The sequence below is a fragment of the Gekko japonicus genome, unplaced genomic scaffold (assembly GCF_001447785.1).
Source record: "Gekko japonicus isolate JY-2015 unplaced genomic scaffold, Gekko_japonicus_V1.1 scaffold179, whole genome shotgun sequence".
In the NCBI taxonomy this organism is placed as follows: Eukaryota; Metazoa; Chordata; class Lepidosauria; order Squamata; family Gekkonidae; genus Gekko; species Gekko japonicus.
The window spans coordinates 969,993-986,590 of record NW_015160213.1 but is presented as its reverse complement, the minus strand read 5'-3'; the positions used below and the strand labels follow the sequence as shown (position 1 = coordinate 986,590).

At 41.3% G+C, this 16,598-nt stretch overlaps 1 protein-coding gene across 1 annotated transcript in view; it reads right to left on the bottom strand.

Annotated features, from left to right (window-relative positions):
- Window positions 1–16,598, bottom strand: part of ADAMTS6 (ADAM metallopeptidase with thrombospondin type 1 motif 6) — a 191,021-nt gene that overhangs the window by 118,307 nt on the left and 56,116 nt on the right. Inside the window, exon 7 of the mRNA XM_015410253.1 lies at window positions 6,239–6,282. Coding sequence (XP_015265739.1) covers window positions 6,239–6,282 — 44 coding nt within the window. The remainder of the gene's footprint in view (window positions 1–6,238; window positions 6,283–16,598) is intronic.

Genomic DNA, 16,598 nt, shown 5'->3' with positions numbered 1-16,598 from the left:
CACCGCAACCAAAGAGTCGGATTCGACTGGCTTTCGAGCAAGGGAACCTTTACCTTTACCTTTTACGAACCAAAACCAAAACAAAATATTCCTTTCCACGTTCACTAAGGCCTGTGTCTTAAAACATATTAGGAATACTCTAAATATTTAAACTCTGACTGCCTTTCAGCAGCTAGAGCTAAGGGGATATGGGTGAGAGCTGAGGATGACAGCCCGATGTTTTATTTGCTAATGGGGTATACATACTACTTTTCAATTTGAATTCTCAAAGACATACTTTATATTCCAATAAAATTTTACTCTATCTAGCCTTAGTTCTTGGAACCGACTAAGGCAAAAGTCAAAACAAACCACAACTCCTGATAAAACAGGTGGAAAATTACCTGATCCCCTCCCCCCCAGTCTAATCTAAAGCCAATATGATAATAATATTCTACTTGTCTAAATCAAATTGACACTGTAATCAAATAATGTATTCCAGAAAAGTATCCTTGGCACCTCCCTAATGGTTCTCATACTGTACACATTTTAAATGATGATATAATATTTAAATGTATATAAAATATATTTATAAAGATTCATCAGAAAAGCACTGAAAAAGGTAAACAAAATAATCAAGGTGTTGGAGCTCCTGCTTTACATGGGCAGGCTCAACCACTTGGAATTCTTTAGCTTAGTAAAAAGCTAACTATGGGAAGATATAACAGAGGTTTATAAAATTATGCATGAAGAAAGTAAATAAAGAACTAGCTTGTTTGTATCCAATGAAACTGATGAGCAGTCAAATTAGGGACAGTAGTGTCACATGCTCAACACTGGCTGGCTGGGAAGGAGAAGGAGGAAAAGACAGCTTAGTGGGTACTGGGAGACTCAAGAATGGGCTCATCACTCATAGTTGCTATTCCATGTGTTAGACAGAAAAGCATGAGAAGAAAATTGCTGAAGCTACAAAAACTGCTGAAGCCATTCATAAAAGCAACAACACACATTGCTCCTTTCCATGCAGGCAAATATGAAAACAAAAAAAGATTTGTCTAGCATGAAATTTATTACCATACCCAAGGATGAATGACAAACATGGATGTCATTTCAATGTGAGACAAAAAAGTATTGAATTTTAAAACTAAACACACACAAGCTGAAAATTAACAATTTCTGTACTAGATTAATTATTACTTTCTTGTGAAATTATTTTTATATATACCAAACGCCTGTTATCTCAAGCACCTTACTGGACTGATGCAATGTCTTCTCATGGGTTAACAGCACAATTCAAGGGGGGGGGGGCAAAAGCACTCAGGAATGACCTTTGCATTGGTGCACGTCCAAATTATGCCAGCGTGAAAGCCAGTTATGATGGTGCAGGCCTCCAGCGCCACTCCATTGCTCTCGGGTGCTGGTAGACGCCCGCTGTGGCCACCTGTTGACACAACTGAGGTGGAGGCCCCTGTGCCAGCATGATCGTGGGCAGTTTTGGGGGCATGACCAAAGCTAGTTGGCTCCCTGAGCCCTTTCAGCCTGGGAATGCTGCCTGCCAGAGGTGGAGAGTTATGCCAACAAAAACCATAACATGGCCCATAGGCGCCAATTGAACTGAGAACTCAAGTCGTCCCCATGCCACTGCAGCCTTGCCAGTTAGGCTTGGAGGAGCTCAGGATGCTTACAGACTCGCCCAATCAACTCCCTCCCAAAAGTGGCCAAGCCCCCTCCCCAGCACCCAATCGGACCCCCCTCTACAAAAACTTCAGCCAAGAGATCTTACAACTCAGTAGATAGGCCATGCGGCATGGGACTCCATCTCAGAGCGCCCTGCCGTGTCGACTTAGAGCAAGTAAGTGAGGCACTTTGGTGGCGGGAAAAGTACAAAAAGGGCACTTAGCACTACAGGGCGAGCACTTTGCGCTAACACCCAAGGAGGAGAGCAAAGTCCATACTTTGTGGCTGACCTCCCCCATTTCAAAATCCTAACAGGTACCCCACCTTTGGAAGTTTGATCCGAAGGGGCAACCACACACTGACAGATAAGCAAGGGCAAGGATCCCAAACCTGCTTCCCCGTTTCCCTCATGAGGTTGGGTGCAGTGACAGCACCTCCTGCACTCAAGCCCACCACTGAGCTTATGCAGGGGTGGCACAAGCCATGACTGCACAGCACTATGGCCCCTGACATGCCATGGGAAAAGATCCCATGAAAGTTTACCAGGAGATCTCAGGGTGGGGGAATGCTCTGTCAGAGGACCGGGCATGTCTGTTGTTTGGGGAGGGTCTAACAGCTGCTCCGCTGTACATGGTGAACCAGCTTGTCATGCAATCCTTTAACTCATTTCCTTACAAAACCAGAGCCTCGAGCAGCAGCTGCAGCTGCTGCTGTGGGTGAATTGCCAGCAATCCATGACCACTTCATCACAGGACAGCTAAGTGTAATTTGGATGGTACCACAATGTGCTGCAAGGGAGTTTTGTGGTGAACTCCCCTCTATGGGACTGCATTTGCAGACACTGTCAGGACAACTCATCCATGGTTAAGCCTGGCATGGCACTCATGCCGGCTTACCATGGCTGGACATCTCTCTGTTTTACTGTCCTGCATGTGAGAATTCAATAAGGAGACCTGTGGGTGTGATGAATACCGCCTCTCCTCGCCACACTCTGTTCAGTCAGTGGTTCCAGCCCTCCTTTTGAAGTGGAATGTGGCACCCCGCCAGCCCTTCCAAGTTCCACCTGCAATGCCATTCCACTTAGACACATGCCATGCTGGGGATCCTTAGTCCTCTTCCCCATGGCCCCAGGGAGGAAGGAAATGGAGTCTTCACACCTCACCATGGTTTACAGTTCAATAAAGTCTTTGTTGTGCCACAACTGTGTCTCTGTTTGTTTGGTTTTGACCACATGACAGGAGCTCCACACCCCTCTCTAACCCATTCCCTCCCCAGCCCATCTGCGACTCCCCTGAGGGCTTCCTGAGGACATGTCTAAGAGGGAGGGCTCTTGGGTGCTTTGGGTGGCTGTGGATGGTTGTGCAGGTCCCACTTGTCATAATCATCTGCCAAATATAACAGGGGCCCACTGGCCCTTCCAAAGCTGACCTTACAACAGTTTATCTCCCACACTTCACAGACTTCTGTGTGAAGGGGGAGGGGACAGAGGGTGGTCTGGATGAATAAGCCAACTTGGTGCAGTGCTTAGAGCAAATCTGGGAGACCAAGACTCTGTTCCTCACTTGTTCCATGGAAGCTAGGTGCGTGGCTTTGATGGACTGCACAGAAAAGCAGGCTTTTAAAAATGCTGCTTGTGTCAGAGAGTTCATGAGTTAATCTCCCTGGAGAGAAGAATTTATGTGATTGGCTGCTCTATTAGCTCTCTGATTGGCCAGCATCAGCTCAGAAACAGCTGATCTGGAAGGAAAAGAAGTCTTTTCACCTTTTGGTCTTTGTTTGAAAATTATTGTCTGTATCAGTAGCCAAAGGGTTTGGCTTCTGGGGGAAGAGACATTTGGGAGTCAGTGTTTTCTGACAGGCAATAGTCAGAAAAGTACTTCTACAGAGAGAAGAAGAGAAACCTCATTGTCTTAAATGTATTAAAACTGCTCTGAGGGAGAATTCAGATTCTCAGTCAGGAAAGCTACAGAACAGCCTTATACAGACAAAGGATACTGGAGAAGAATTTGACAGAAGGTCTGATTAGTTAGAGAGAACTCCCATACAAGCTAAATAGTAAAAGGAGTTATTGCTTCTCTAGGGACAAGGTGAATAACTTCCTACTGGTGAAAGGGGTTGAGTAGAAAACTCTGGTCTGTGATAAAGGGGAGAAGCTCAGATCCCTCAGGAGTTAGTGAAAAGCTGTATTATCTACAGGAAAACCTAGAATTCTGAAAAAAGAAACTTTAAGCAAATGCTGTCCTCCAGAAGAAACATTAATAAGAACCATGTTACAGCTGAAATATACCAAATAAAGTACCTCTCAAAGAGAGAACTAGAAAACCTTGAAACAAAACTACAAATAAGCTCTCTTGAATGTTCTAAGAATTCTGTAGATATATTAGAAAGTTTTAACCTCAGCAATCTCAAAACCTTAACTATTCCTTTTATACATACATTCCCTGACTGTTTCATAAAAATTTATTCTGTTTTTGAAAGTTAATTTGCCTCAAGTGCCATTTCACAAGGGTTTATAAAACAGGACAGCTCCTGTCTTTTCCTCAAGTTCCTCTACTGTGTCTAAAGCCTAAACCAATATTTAAACAAAGGCTGGGACAGTTTCAAGTTTATATCAATACAGAAGATAGACACAGTACTGTAGGGCAAATTAATCACGGAGGGGAACTGAAGATTTGGCAGGAAAAATCTGCAAGACAGTTCAGGAGATACAGGGGTCCATCATAGTGGCCTTTGGCCTGATGCATACTCTCAGCCTAACCAACCTCACAGAGTTGTTGTGAGCATAAAATGGAGGAGATGGGAATGATGTAAGCCACTTGGGGGAGAAAAGTTGGAAATGAATAGACTGAATTTTCAAAATTGTGTGTCTGCTATAGGAAGGGGGGCTTCTGTTACCCAGGGAGAAGACATCTGTGAAGGTAACACTGAGGGGACAGGGTATCATGTGGGTCCCTGGAGTCAGTGGCTGGGGGGGGGGGGCCAAGGCAGCAGGCAGATTCACTGTTGTTGGAGGGGGTTGGGGGTATGCCCATTGGACATACTGGCAACCAGGAATTACAAATGACTTATAGGTTTCCACTGCAATACAACACTACTACATCACCACACACATGCAAGTAATGATGAATGCAGAATGGATTTGGAATGAAAGTCTCTGGGCACTGATTGTTTTGGAACTGGAATGACAGAGCCCAGAGTGGAATGATGATCTGCTCCACTGTATTGGGGGATCTGAGGGTGGTGCTGCATGGCCCAACATCTGAGTCCACCCCGGTGGCCCCCTCTCCTGCTCTACCACTCACAGGGGTGATGTGGGAGTGCCCTTGGCAACATGGCTAGGTACTCCCTGGTAAGCAAATAAATAGGGTGGCAACAACAACCCCCCTTCTCCTTCTGCCCTTTGGGCTCTGTGTGCTCTGTGTGGGCATTGAGGCAGCTTTAGATGCCAGAGGTGAACAGCTCGAACCCCTTCCCTACTATCAGGTGCCTGGATCTGCTGACAGCAGTTGGTTCCTTTAAGGGGGTGGGGTGGGGGTGCTCCTGAAAACGTGCAGAACTCCTGTGGCCTGCCCCCTCCGCCCCCTGCCTTAGATGAACACTGGACTCCACCCCCTTGCCACATGCCCCCTGATTGGTTCTAGTGGCCTTGTCCATCAAAGTACCACTGTCTCCACACAATGCCTCTACTGACCACTACAACATGGTTGCTATAGACACTACACCGGTTACAATCAGAAAACACTGTGAACCCACCAACTTTGTCTGCTGGCTGCTGGGTAACTTATGCCGCCATAGACTAGTGCCGCCATAGTTATGCAGTGTCCAGCCACGGTGGTACAGGCGCAGCACAAAATGAAGTAAACAGAGCTAATTCAGTAGGGAAACAGTGTAGCAAGATTACAAGACTCTAGCAAAATCATACAGAAAACATTTCTCTCTTAAGTATTCCAGCATTCAGTAGGGAAACAGTGTCGCAAGTTTACAAAATTCTGGCAAAATAATACAGAAAACAATTCTCTCTTATGTATTCCACTATTGAACTAAGCAAAATTTTGAAAGAACTGTCAGAGGTTTTAAAAGGTTTTAATTATTTTAATTTACTTTATGAATTAAAAAGCAGCTTAATAGCAAATTTTGGTTTATCAGCAAAGAAAACTACATTAAATATGTAATAATACAAGTGTGTTGAAGAATTCAGAGATGACATGGATAATAGGACAGCTTTTTCACTGCATGAGGCAATCAGGTAAATGATCTCAAACACATTTTTTTTTTTTACATTTTTCTGATCCTCCCCCACTTACTGGGGGCCTTTTTCGTAATTGTGAAATGTATCAAAGCCATGTTATTTATTTTAAAATGTTGATCACTTTCTTGTTTTTTAGTGTTATAATAAAAAACCCTCTGTTTTTAAACTGTAAAATGTTGCTTCTTGCTAGCAAACTGTATTTCCATATCCAACTGTCATATAAATGTGTAATCTGAGAAATCATTTCAAGAAACAAAGTCTAATGAATCAAATACCAAAGACTGAACCATTCAAGCAATAAATAGTAATTTAGGTTACACTCTGCAGCCTTACCCAATGTTCCACAAGGCTTGTTTTTATATGTGCAGATATCGTATCTGTAAAAGGGGGAAGGAAAATAGATATATTTATACAAAGTTCAAAGCTGTGATACATTTTCTATTTATCACATTTCTATAGTGTAACTCCAGTTGTCAGACTGCAATCAGTGTAATTATGTGCAGCCAGCTGGAGTGTCGGCTCCGTTCTCTGGTGTAAACCACAGGCTGCAGTATGCTCACAGCCTCTGGCCTCAGGCCAGTGGGACACCTGCCAGGAAGGAAAAAAAGGTTAAAGTGGACCTTTGTAATCTCTCGCCTTATAAAACAGTCTGCCGTTCTGTTATGAAGTGACAGCAGTAGGCCTGCATAGCATTACCATTTGAACAAGGAAACTAACAAAACATTCTTATAGTCTACTGAATTCTTTTCTTCTCAAGAACACTACTTAAGATGTGGAACAGTTATGTTTAAATCCTAACATTTTGCACTTTGCTTCCTTTCTGGACAAAAGTATCATACAACTTTCACACTTCCAAAACCTTCAGCATATTAAGATATGAGTTTCTTTCCCATGATAGTATTTGGTTCATTTAAAGAACTTCACAGTACAATAACAATTTCTTTCACCATCTTGAATAAAATTTAACCACATGTCAAAACAGGAAAAAGGCAGAAAAGAAGGGAGATAGAAAACTTATATGTAACTACTATTCTAGAAAGTCAAACAATGGTTCAGACACCACCAATGAAATGCCTGACATTCTTTTCAAGCATCTATAGGATGAATGTGTGACCATTTTCAATGTGAAGTGGCTAAGCTTTTTATAACTGTTCGTCTCTCTAGGTGTAAGAAAGAAATAAGGACAAACTGTTGCATGGCAACATTAATCCTCTACCTGAAAGGGGGGAGGAGAATAAGGGTGATGTGTTTTATAGGCCCACAGCATTCTTAGGTACGGTAGGGTCTGCTTACCATAGACTTCTTTTTCCATGATTTCACTCATTATTTAGTAAAAATATGGACAGATAACATGGGTAGGGGTTGTATATCATGTATCCCATCACATGTCCCAACAACTATAAATGTTGACAACAGGAGAAATAAAAACAAAGAAATAAAGATGGTGTAAAAGTTATATCTAAACATGTAGGGGCCAGCAAGACTCATGGGGGGATCCCACCACCCTTACCCAATGAGCCCCAGCATGGCTCCCTTCCAATTCCCCTCCCCTGTCATAGTGGAGTTTGGCACAGCTCCAGGCCTCCACACCTGGGGCAACTCCTGGATGCAGATACCACATCTGGGCCCGAAGTGGCTCCTGGATGCTGACACAGCTGGGCCTGGAGTGCTCCAGGACACTACTGCCACCACACCTCCAGGACAGACAAGATAGTGTTTGGGTGGTATTTAAAACCCCCCAATTTTTTTTAGTTTCAGATTTTTCTGTAAACCTGGGGGATCCCCCCAAGTTTGCAGAATCACCTGTTTACTGTCAGTGTGAGCCCAATCCGTGGATTTATATATACACAGATTGGCCCATACTTGGCTATTAAATATATAGATAAAGAACAAATTAACTATATTGATGGCAAAAAGTTTGAAATCACAGTGTATCTCAGCAAATGCTTTCTTTCACATGAACGCACACATTTTTAAATCACTGGAGGTGCTGCTTCTATAGGGAGATTAGTTTTGAAAATGTTTTACATGACAGTCTTTTCTGTGATGACACCACAACTGCAACTTTATCCTCACTGTCAAGATTCTTCATGCATCTCTTTTTTATTTATAGTTCCCAAGCTGCAATTTTTATTTTGCTCCAAGATTTTAAATGCTTTTAAACTGCTTCTTTTAATTACAACAGAATGTCTTTAATGAACCTTTTAACAGGGCTATCCTAAGCAGACCTGCTGCTGTTGTTATCCATACAGTCATGCCCAACCCTTGGCGATTCTATGGGCCAGCTCTCTCCACGTTTTCTGATTTTGTACTGTTTGTACTTTCTTTGAAATTACAGAGCTACACTCTTCTAAATCTATTGAAGCCAATGGATTTATAATGGCAGTTAGTAGCTCAATCCCATAACAGATATTAGAAGTAAAAATGTTTTTATTGTTGCTTAACAGTGTTACTAGTCACCTGCATGTTTTTAGAATTGTTTGTTTTTTAGTTGGTTTGGTTTTCATTTTGACTGCTGCAGACTGCCTTCGGCTGCATATGTAATGCCAAATGTAATAAAATACATTGAGCGCTAGTTTAACAGTAGTGGTTAAGAATGGCATGAGCCAATAAGTCCCTAGTCCAAATCTTTCCTTAGTCTCAAACTGACTTGCACTCAGCCTCAGTCCTGCCTTTGCAGTACAGAAATAATAATACTATCCTATATGCAATGTAAGTGAAGTGCTCTGAACATCTGAAATGTACTTTTAATTGTTTTGGGCCCTCTAATTGTAGAAATGTCTCATGTTTCAATCACTGTAGCTGACAGTGAAAAAACTGTATCTGATTTCTGTAATTGCTTTAACAGTGCACGCCTTCCAAATCCAAAAATTATTATTAGATGTTCCAAAGCACATATGGAGCTCCTGCATGTGCAAGAGCTCCCCTTACAGTAATGCAAACCAAACATAGTTTCAGTGTTGAAGTCACAGGAAAACCTTGTTTGTGTGGGAGACATGTATGTTATTCCTCATATGGACCTTTGGATAAAGCTGAATACCTCCATTATTAAAGAAACCATATTTGGGGCTGGGGGGACACCAGTTATTCCTTTCTGGATTTAAAGATGCTGGACAGAGGGTGATTAAATATTACAACCTTATAATTTTTCAAAGTTTTAGCAAAAAAACTGAAAATACATGTTTTAGAAATAACAATTCGCAGTACAAGGCAAAGTGCAACTCTATGTATTGTGTAGTCTAAGCCATTTATTTCAGTGGGCAGAGTGGAGTAGCTCTGCTTAGAATTACACTGGCTGACTTTGATATTTTTTTTTTGCCATAGCATCTGCTTAATCTTACAGAATGTGGCCTACCACAACAGCCTTTTGCCTTAAAATAAAGAACACAGCTCATTCGGTTTCATCCTCAAAAGCCTCAAAACCAAAAAAGCTATTTAAACCAAGGAAGGAAAAGAATGATTTACATGTCACGTTTCTCAATAAAAATAGCTTTTCTATTATTAGTTTGCTGTATATTTTTAAAGTTGCCACAAGTAAGCCAAAGGGTTGCCTCTGATATTTCATTTCACTATTTCATTTGTTTGAATACACTGTCATGAGTTATAAGAACAGGAAAATACCACATTTCCATAGTAGCAATTAACTAAAGATATATATGACACATTTTAATAACAAAAATACTACTTCTATGTTATACAGTCAAATTATCCTCAATTACTATAAAAGCCTAGTGTCTTCATCACATTCTAGTATTCCTCGGAGTTATGGTGGAACTATGTCAAGAAAAAGACAGAACTATGCAAATAACATCTATTCCTCATTACAGCAATAATTGCAGCAGTTTGGCTGAAGAATTCTAGAATTTGGAAGAGAGCATTAGTCCAAGTTGCTGCTGCCATCACTGTTAAAACACTCTCCCCACTCCTACACCTGTTTGGAAACAGAAAGATACAAAAAGCAACAATGTGAACTCTCCCTTAATTTACACCTATCTTTTTCTGAAAGCCGATTCTTGAATCACTTGTTTCCTCATGCATGATGTTCCTGTTGGCTTTCTTTGTCCCACCTACCTCTGGCCCACTTTTGGATTACTGTACTGTATCAGAAAAACATCTACTTCTGCTTCATTGACTATGCTAAAGCTTTTGACTGTGTGGATCACAACAAACTATGACAGGTCCTTAAAGAGATGGGAGTACCAGACCACCTCACATGTCTCTTGAGAAACCTGTATAAGGGCCAAGAAGCGACAGTTAGAACCGGATATGGAACAACTGATTGGTTCAGCATAGGAAAAGGAGTACGACAAGGATGTATATTGTCACCTTGCTTATTTAATATATATGCAGAGTACATCATGCGAAATGCTGGCCTAGATGAATCACAAGCAGGAATTAAGATTGCTGGGGAAAAGATCAACAACCTCAGATATGCAGACGATACCACTCTAATGGCAGAAAGTGAAGAGGACCTAAAGAGCCTCTTGCTCAGAGTAAAAGAGGAAAGCGCAAAAGTGGGCTTGAAGCTCAACATCAAAAAAACTAAGATCATGGCATCCGGCCCCATCACTCCTTGGCAAATAGAAGGGGAAGTCGTGGAAGTAGTGACAGACTTCACGTTCCTGGGATCCCAGATCACCGCAGACTGTGACTGCAGCCATGAAATTAAAAGACGCCTGCTCCTTGGGAGGAAAGCGATGGCGAACCTAAACAGCATGATAAAAAGTAGAGACATCACCCTGCCAACAAAAATACGCATGGTCCAAGCAATGGTATTCCCAGTAGTCATGTATGGCTGCGAGAGCTGGACTATAAGGAAGGCCGAGCGCCGAAGAATAGATTCTTTTGAACTATGGTGCTGGAGAAGACTCTTGAGAGTCCCTTGGACTGCAAGAAGAACAAATCAGTCAATCCTCAAAGAAATCAACCCTGACTGTTCCCTGGAAGGCCAGATAATGAAACTGAAGCTCAAATACTTTGGCCACCAAATGAGAAGGGAGCACTCACTGGAGAAGACCCTGATGCTAACAACAACAACAACTGTACTGTACTGTCAGCAGTTCGAGACCCGAGTGTGCCGCATGACGGAGTGAGCTCCCGTCTCCAGTTCCAGCTCCTGCCAACGGCTTTCGAGCAAGGGAACCTTTACTTTACTGTCATCATTGTCAAACCACTCCCCCCCCCGAAAATGAGTGGTTTCATTTTTTAAAGAAATACAACTCCTATGTAAGTATATCATATGAGCATGCTCAAAAAAAGGTCTAGGGTTCTCTGAATTCCCAGCTTTCATTTTTTTTAAAGTCTCCATCCGCTTCCTTTGTGGACATATGCCTTTTTCCTCACATCTCTGCGGAAATGGGGCTAGAGACTTTTTTAAAAAATGAAAAATGAATTCAGAGACTCTGCTAAACCTATAATTACAACGGAATACTGAGAGAGTAATATTTTATTTCCTCTCTTTTTTTTTTTTTTTTAGAAAATGCAAAAGCCCTGGTGGGTGGGATGGCCACTTCCAATGCCAGAAAAAGGAGCATGTTTTGAAAGGAAAATCACACTTCGTATATGGTTCATAAACAGATGGGTGGCAGAGCTACTCCCCTTTTAGACTTCCCCCGTGCAAAGACAGGCAGGCATGGGGGGGACTCACACTGACCCTCCACAAAAGCCTACTGCAGCAGCCTTGCAGCTGTTAATGCCCCCGCTCTTTCTTCTCATCCCTAAGTGTGTGTTCATTTTTAATCTTTGCAACAATTCAGCCGTGATATTGATACATTGACATAAACATGAGCAAAAAATAAAGAGGAGGGTGCTGTGATACCACCAATGACAACAGCACCCTCCTTTGAGAACCCTGATTATTTAAGGCATGTGCAAAAAAAAAAAAAGAAGAAGAAAAGCTAACTCCAAAACTGTGAAAATGCAGAGGGAGGACAGACATGTGGAAAAACCATGCCGAAACCAACTCCAATTCTTGTGGATCAACTGCCAAGAAAATCAGGAGTAAGCTGAACATGCAGAAAAGCCCTTAATTCTGTCTGAAGACCCACTCCTTTCTACATGTTTTGAAGGAATGGGAGGAGAAATGCAAATACATTCTAATACAACATTTTAAAAATAGCATTAGTATTACCAAAGCGAGTATCTCTCCAGTATTACCTTTTATGTAAATGTATAAAGCAAATTCCAATACAAAACAAATAATGAGAATTTCCCCTCCTAAAAAAAATCTGATTTTTAAAGTTTTTTTCAGCACACCACTCATCTCAGTCTGCAAAATGCATTGTGCATAAGTAACTACTGAAATGAAAGTTTGCACCACTGGAGCTGTGTGAAAACGGCAGCCTAAGCCTTTAATCATTGTTATGCTTTAGCTTAAAATAAACACTAGAAGCAGCTGATATAGCAAACCTGAGCTATGCTCATACCAGATCAGACTTCTGATCATGCAGGTTTGTTTTCATGTGTTATAGCTGCAAAATGCAGGATTTGTTTCAAATACGGATGAAGACATGTCTAGGAACATTTGTATTTGTGACATTTCATGTCAGAAAAATAGAACAGTAATTAAAAGTATTATAAATATTACACAGTTCAAAACTACTAATAACAGAACCATATTGAACACATGAACAAGCTTTCAAGGCATATTGAAAAGTGAGGATTTAAGTTAAACATATGAGAGTTAAATGATATAGTCACTATTTAGAATTGTCCCTCATAACCAATATTAAGTTCCCCCCTCCTCCATTCCCTAATTTTCCATTGTACAACTCTGTGCATTCTTTTAAACTGCTACAGCAGCATTTGCAGTCAGACAAAATCAGCAATAAATAAGGTCACCAAGATTACACATCTGATAATTTAACCATTTTCCTGCCCAAGGCTCAAAGCCTTTACGCTAAACCCATTGTTATTTAAAAAAGCCAGTCTCAACTCTGAAACTAGATGGACAATGCATACTTTTGTGGAAAGATTAGACCAAGTCAGTTGTTAGCAATGATTGCTACAGTCCCTCTTCAAAATTTTGTAATCACATAGCAAATCACAACTCTAAACAGAATCCAAATGATAATTCCAAGTGTTAAAGTACACAACAGATCCTACAAACTCAGATGTTATAATTATTCTACATTAAGTGAGCAATCCTATAAATGACTGAATTACTATCTGCAAATTAATTTTTAGTCCACCAAACAACAAATTATGTGTAATACTTGCATATTTGGATGTTTTTCCCCAGTAAGGTTACCTATTCCTATTGCTTATTCAATACAGAGTATGACACAAAACCAAACTCTTCAAGTAGCTGTTCCTTAAAATTGAGAGCCAAATTGAACTTTTAGCCAGGATCCAGGTCTCCAAAGGGTTCTTCGCCATCCTAGCTTGACTCTGTTAACATTAATCAACGGTCAAGAAGATCCAAGTCAGCATCAAGGCTGAAGAATGGATGGGAACTCGGGAAAATTTAACTGAATATTTTTCTACCATGCAAGATGACTATGGCAATTGCTATATGTTTGGCAATATGTTCATCCCAGTTCCCTTTCTCTCAGAGAACTGGTAACTCCATACAGCTGAAAAAAAGAACACTAATGAATGCAGAGACTAGAGGAAAAGACAAAAAAGGGAGCCAAAGAGAACAGTGAGAACTGCAAGGTAGGAACATTGATAATCTTAGCATGAAATGGCAAAGGAACCATAGCTGTATGGGATACCTATAGCAACGTGAAATTCTGAGGACTGACAATGAAGGAGCCAAAAGATAAAAAGACCCATTGAATGTTTTTTCTAGGTTGTAAAGGATAGTGTAGAAACAGTTACCATGGAAGAAATACTGCAAGCTTTCTATTTGGGCAGAAAAGTTCAATTGATGGTAGCATTCAGGGCTGTTCTAATGAATTAAAGATCAGGATAAAATTAAAGATAAGGATAAAACAGACTAAAGATCAGGATTAAAGATCAGGATAAGACGGTCTTTCCATCTAGACAAAAGGTCTGGAAAAGGGCAGGAGCATAATGAATATTATGGTAAAGTTGGATCTGAGTTCACCGCCAATAGTCAAATATTGATGATGTACAGGAAGACTGTGGGAGGGAAGGTAGCACAGTATCGCCTGATTAAGGATGGGCATGAATCAGGAAAATGAAGGTTCATCCTAGTTTGTGGGGTCACACGAACCTTCATGAACCTCCCTGTTCAATGAACCAGTTTGTTTTGTGAGGTTTATGATGCAGTGGGGGGGTCTTCCCCCCCCTTCTGCGGTGGTTGGGCCCCCAAGGCCAGCAGAATGGAAGGGGGGGAGATCTCTGAAATGGCTTGCATCTATTCCAGCCTCACGGCTGACAGGCACTCTAGCCCCACTGTTAGGCTGAAATGGATTGTAAGTCATTTCTGCGATCCATCTTGCTCCCCCCTGCTTCCCATCACAAACCCCCATGAACCTCCAAAAACCACATGGAGGGTTGTGGATAGGGATGATCATAAACCTCGATTTGCGAACCACAAACTGGCTCATGACAAGGTTCATGCCCATCCCTAAGCCTGATCTTGTCAGACCTCAGAAGCTAAGCAGGGTTGGTACATGGAAGTGAGACCAGCAAGGAAGACTCTAAAGAGCAAAGCAATGGCAACCAACCTCTACTTCTCATGAGCATTGAAAGCCCCTTGCTGGGGTCGCCATAAGTCAGCTGTGACTTAATTACACTTTAAACACATACATACAGGAAGATTGTGATCTGACTCAGTATAAGGCAGCTTCATATGCTGCTCCTGAGGGGTCTCTGACACCCAGGAACAGAATTTGGGGGTGACTCTGCTGGCTACAGCAAAAGAGGAAAACCTGAAAGCTCCACTCCATGGATGGCTGCATACATACAGTAATGGGCCCAAGTTAGTGAGTTTTATGCCAGATTTCAACCCAGATCTTAGTCTAATACTCTAATCAGTGCCATGGATTTCAAGGAGCTCTGTCATCCCTCCAAAATAAGGTATATTATTTAGTAATTATTTAATTCATGTGTACCCCACCTTTCTCCCCAATGGGAACCCAAATCTGCTTATATCGTTTTCCTCTCCATTTTACCCTCACAACAACCCTGTGGGGTAGGTTAGTCTGTGCCTATGTGTTGCCATGAAGCCACTTCAGATGGCATTATTAAAGACTCTTTATATTACTGCATTGCTGAACTGTGAAGAGCATGTGCCAGGGCAATGGACAGAGCTGTGGTCCTAAGAGAAGTGTCCAGTGCTGAACTATGGACTGTACACTGTGGCCAAGGGAGTCCTTGTGCCCAAGAAGCATGCCAAGCCAGATGCAGACCTGGGACTACAAAAACCTTCTGCTCATACACCTCTGCATCAGCACAAGGACTGTGATGCAGCCCAGCAGCCCTGGACTCCATGCACACAGAGACAGTAGCAGCCCTGAAGAGAATCCATACGATACTCCTGCTCATGCAAATGTCACTATTCTTTCAACCCTGTATTCTTAGCTCTGTATTGCATGTGTGAGTGCTTGCTTATTGTTATTTGTATGCCTGGGAATCTATAGTATAGAAATCAATTATTTTAGCAACCTAGTCTCCTCGAGTCTTCATGGGCTCTGGGAATCCTGACTCTGGTATACACGGATCATGATCTTATATCATATGCCTATTGCCATTTAATATCTATAATTACCCAAGTCTATTAGTAAAATAAGGCAATGTGGCTAACGTGTGACTGACCCAAAGTCTCCCAGAAAGGTTCCATGACAGGATAAGGGATTGAATCTTGTGTCTCCCAGATCCTAGCACACCACTCTAACCACTACACCACACTGGCTCTCTATGGCAGTTGCCATCTCTTGGGAATAAAGGAACTCAGCTAATGCTTCTAATCATAGCCTGAAGAGGGGCAAATCCAAGTCCTGATACTAGTAGTTCAAGTCAGCAAAGCATCTTTCCTCTGCCCTTGGATGGCACTTCCCAAAGCAATTCAATAAAGGGTATGTCAAAATATTATTGGACCCTGACTAGGATAAAATTGCAATTCCCCCTCCCCACTTCTTGAATGAGGGAAGAATTACCTTGGAAAGGGGATGTGACAAATATGACAATATGCAATGCTCAGTGGGGAAATGTTTTTATAGCTCTTGCACCGGGATAGTTTTAATATTTGAAAATATATACTGCTCATTTCACATAGGAGGCTGATTTACCAAAAGATAAAAACAAGACCAAGGCTGATGGTACAAATATACTGTACAAAAAAATATACTGAATTACTCAGCTGAAAATTCCCGACATGTTTCATCAGACTAGTTTAGAGTAATCTTTAATATATAAATACAATGATAAGTTCTCAAGCACTTGTAAGTACAGAATAAGCTCCAGCAGTCATACTTAAAGGTTTTGTACTTGATATTACAATGTACAAACTGAAATTCAATTTTTAAAACAATTCTTTATTTACATAATTTTAAGAAATAACCATTGTTATATCATTATATTTAAGGCCTTGGCCTGGTGAGGTCCTTGTCTTTTCTCCTTATTTTTACCAGCATCTCATCACTATTAATTTGGTTTTCAGTAGCCGGTATCTAAAGACAGCATAAGATTGTTTTGGGGTTGTTCTCAAAAACCATGCAATTTTTAAAAGCAAAGCAAATAAACTCCTACTTTCATGTAATGTAAACAATAGGTTTAATGAAAC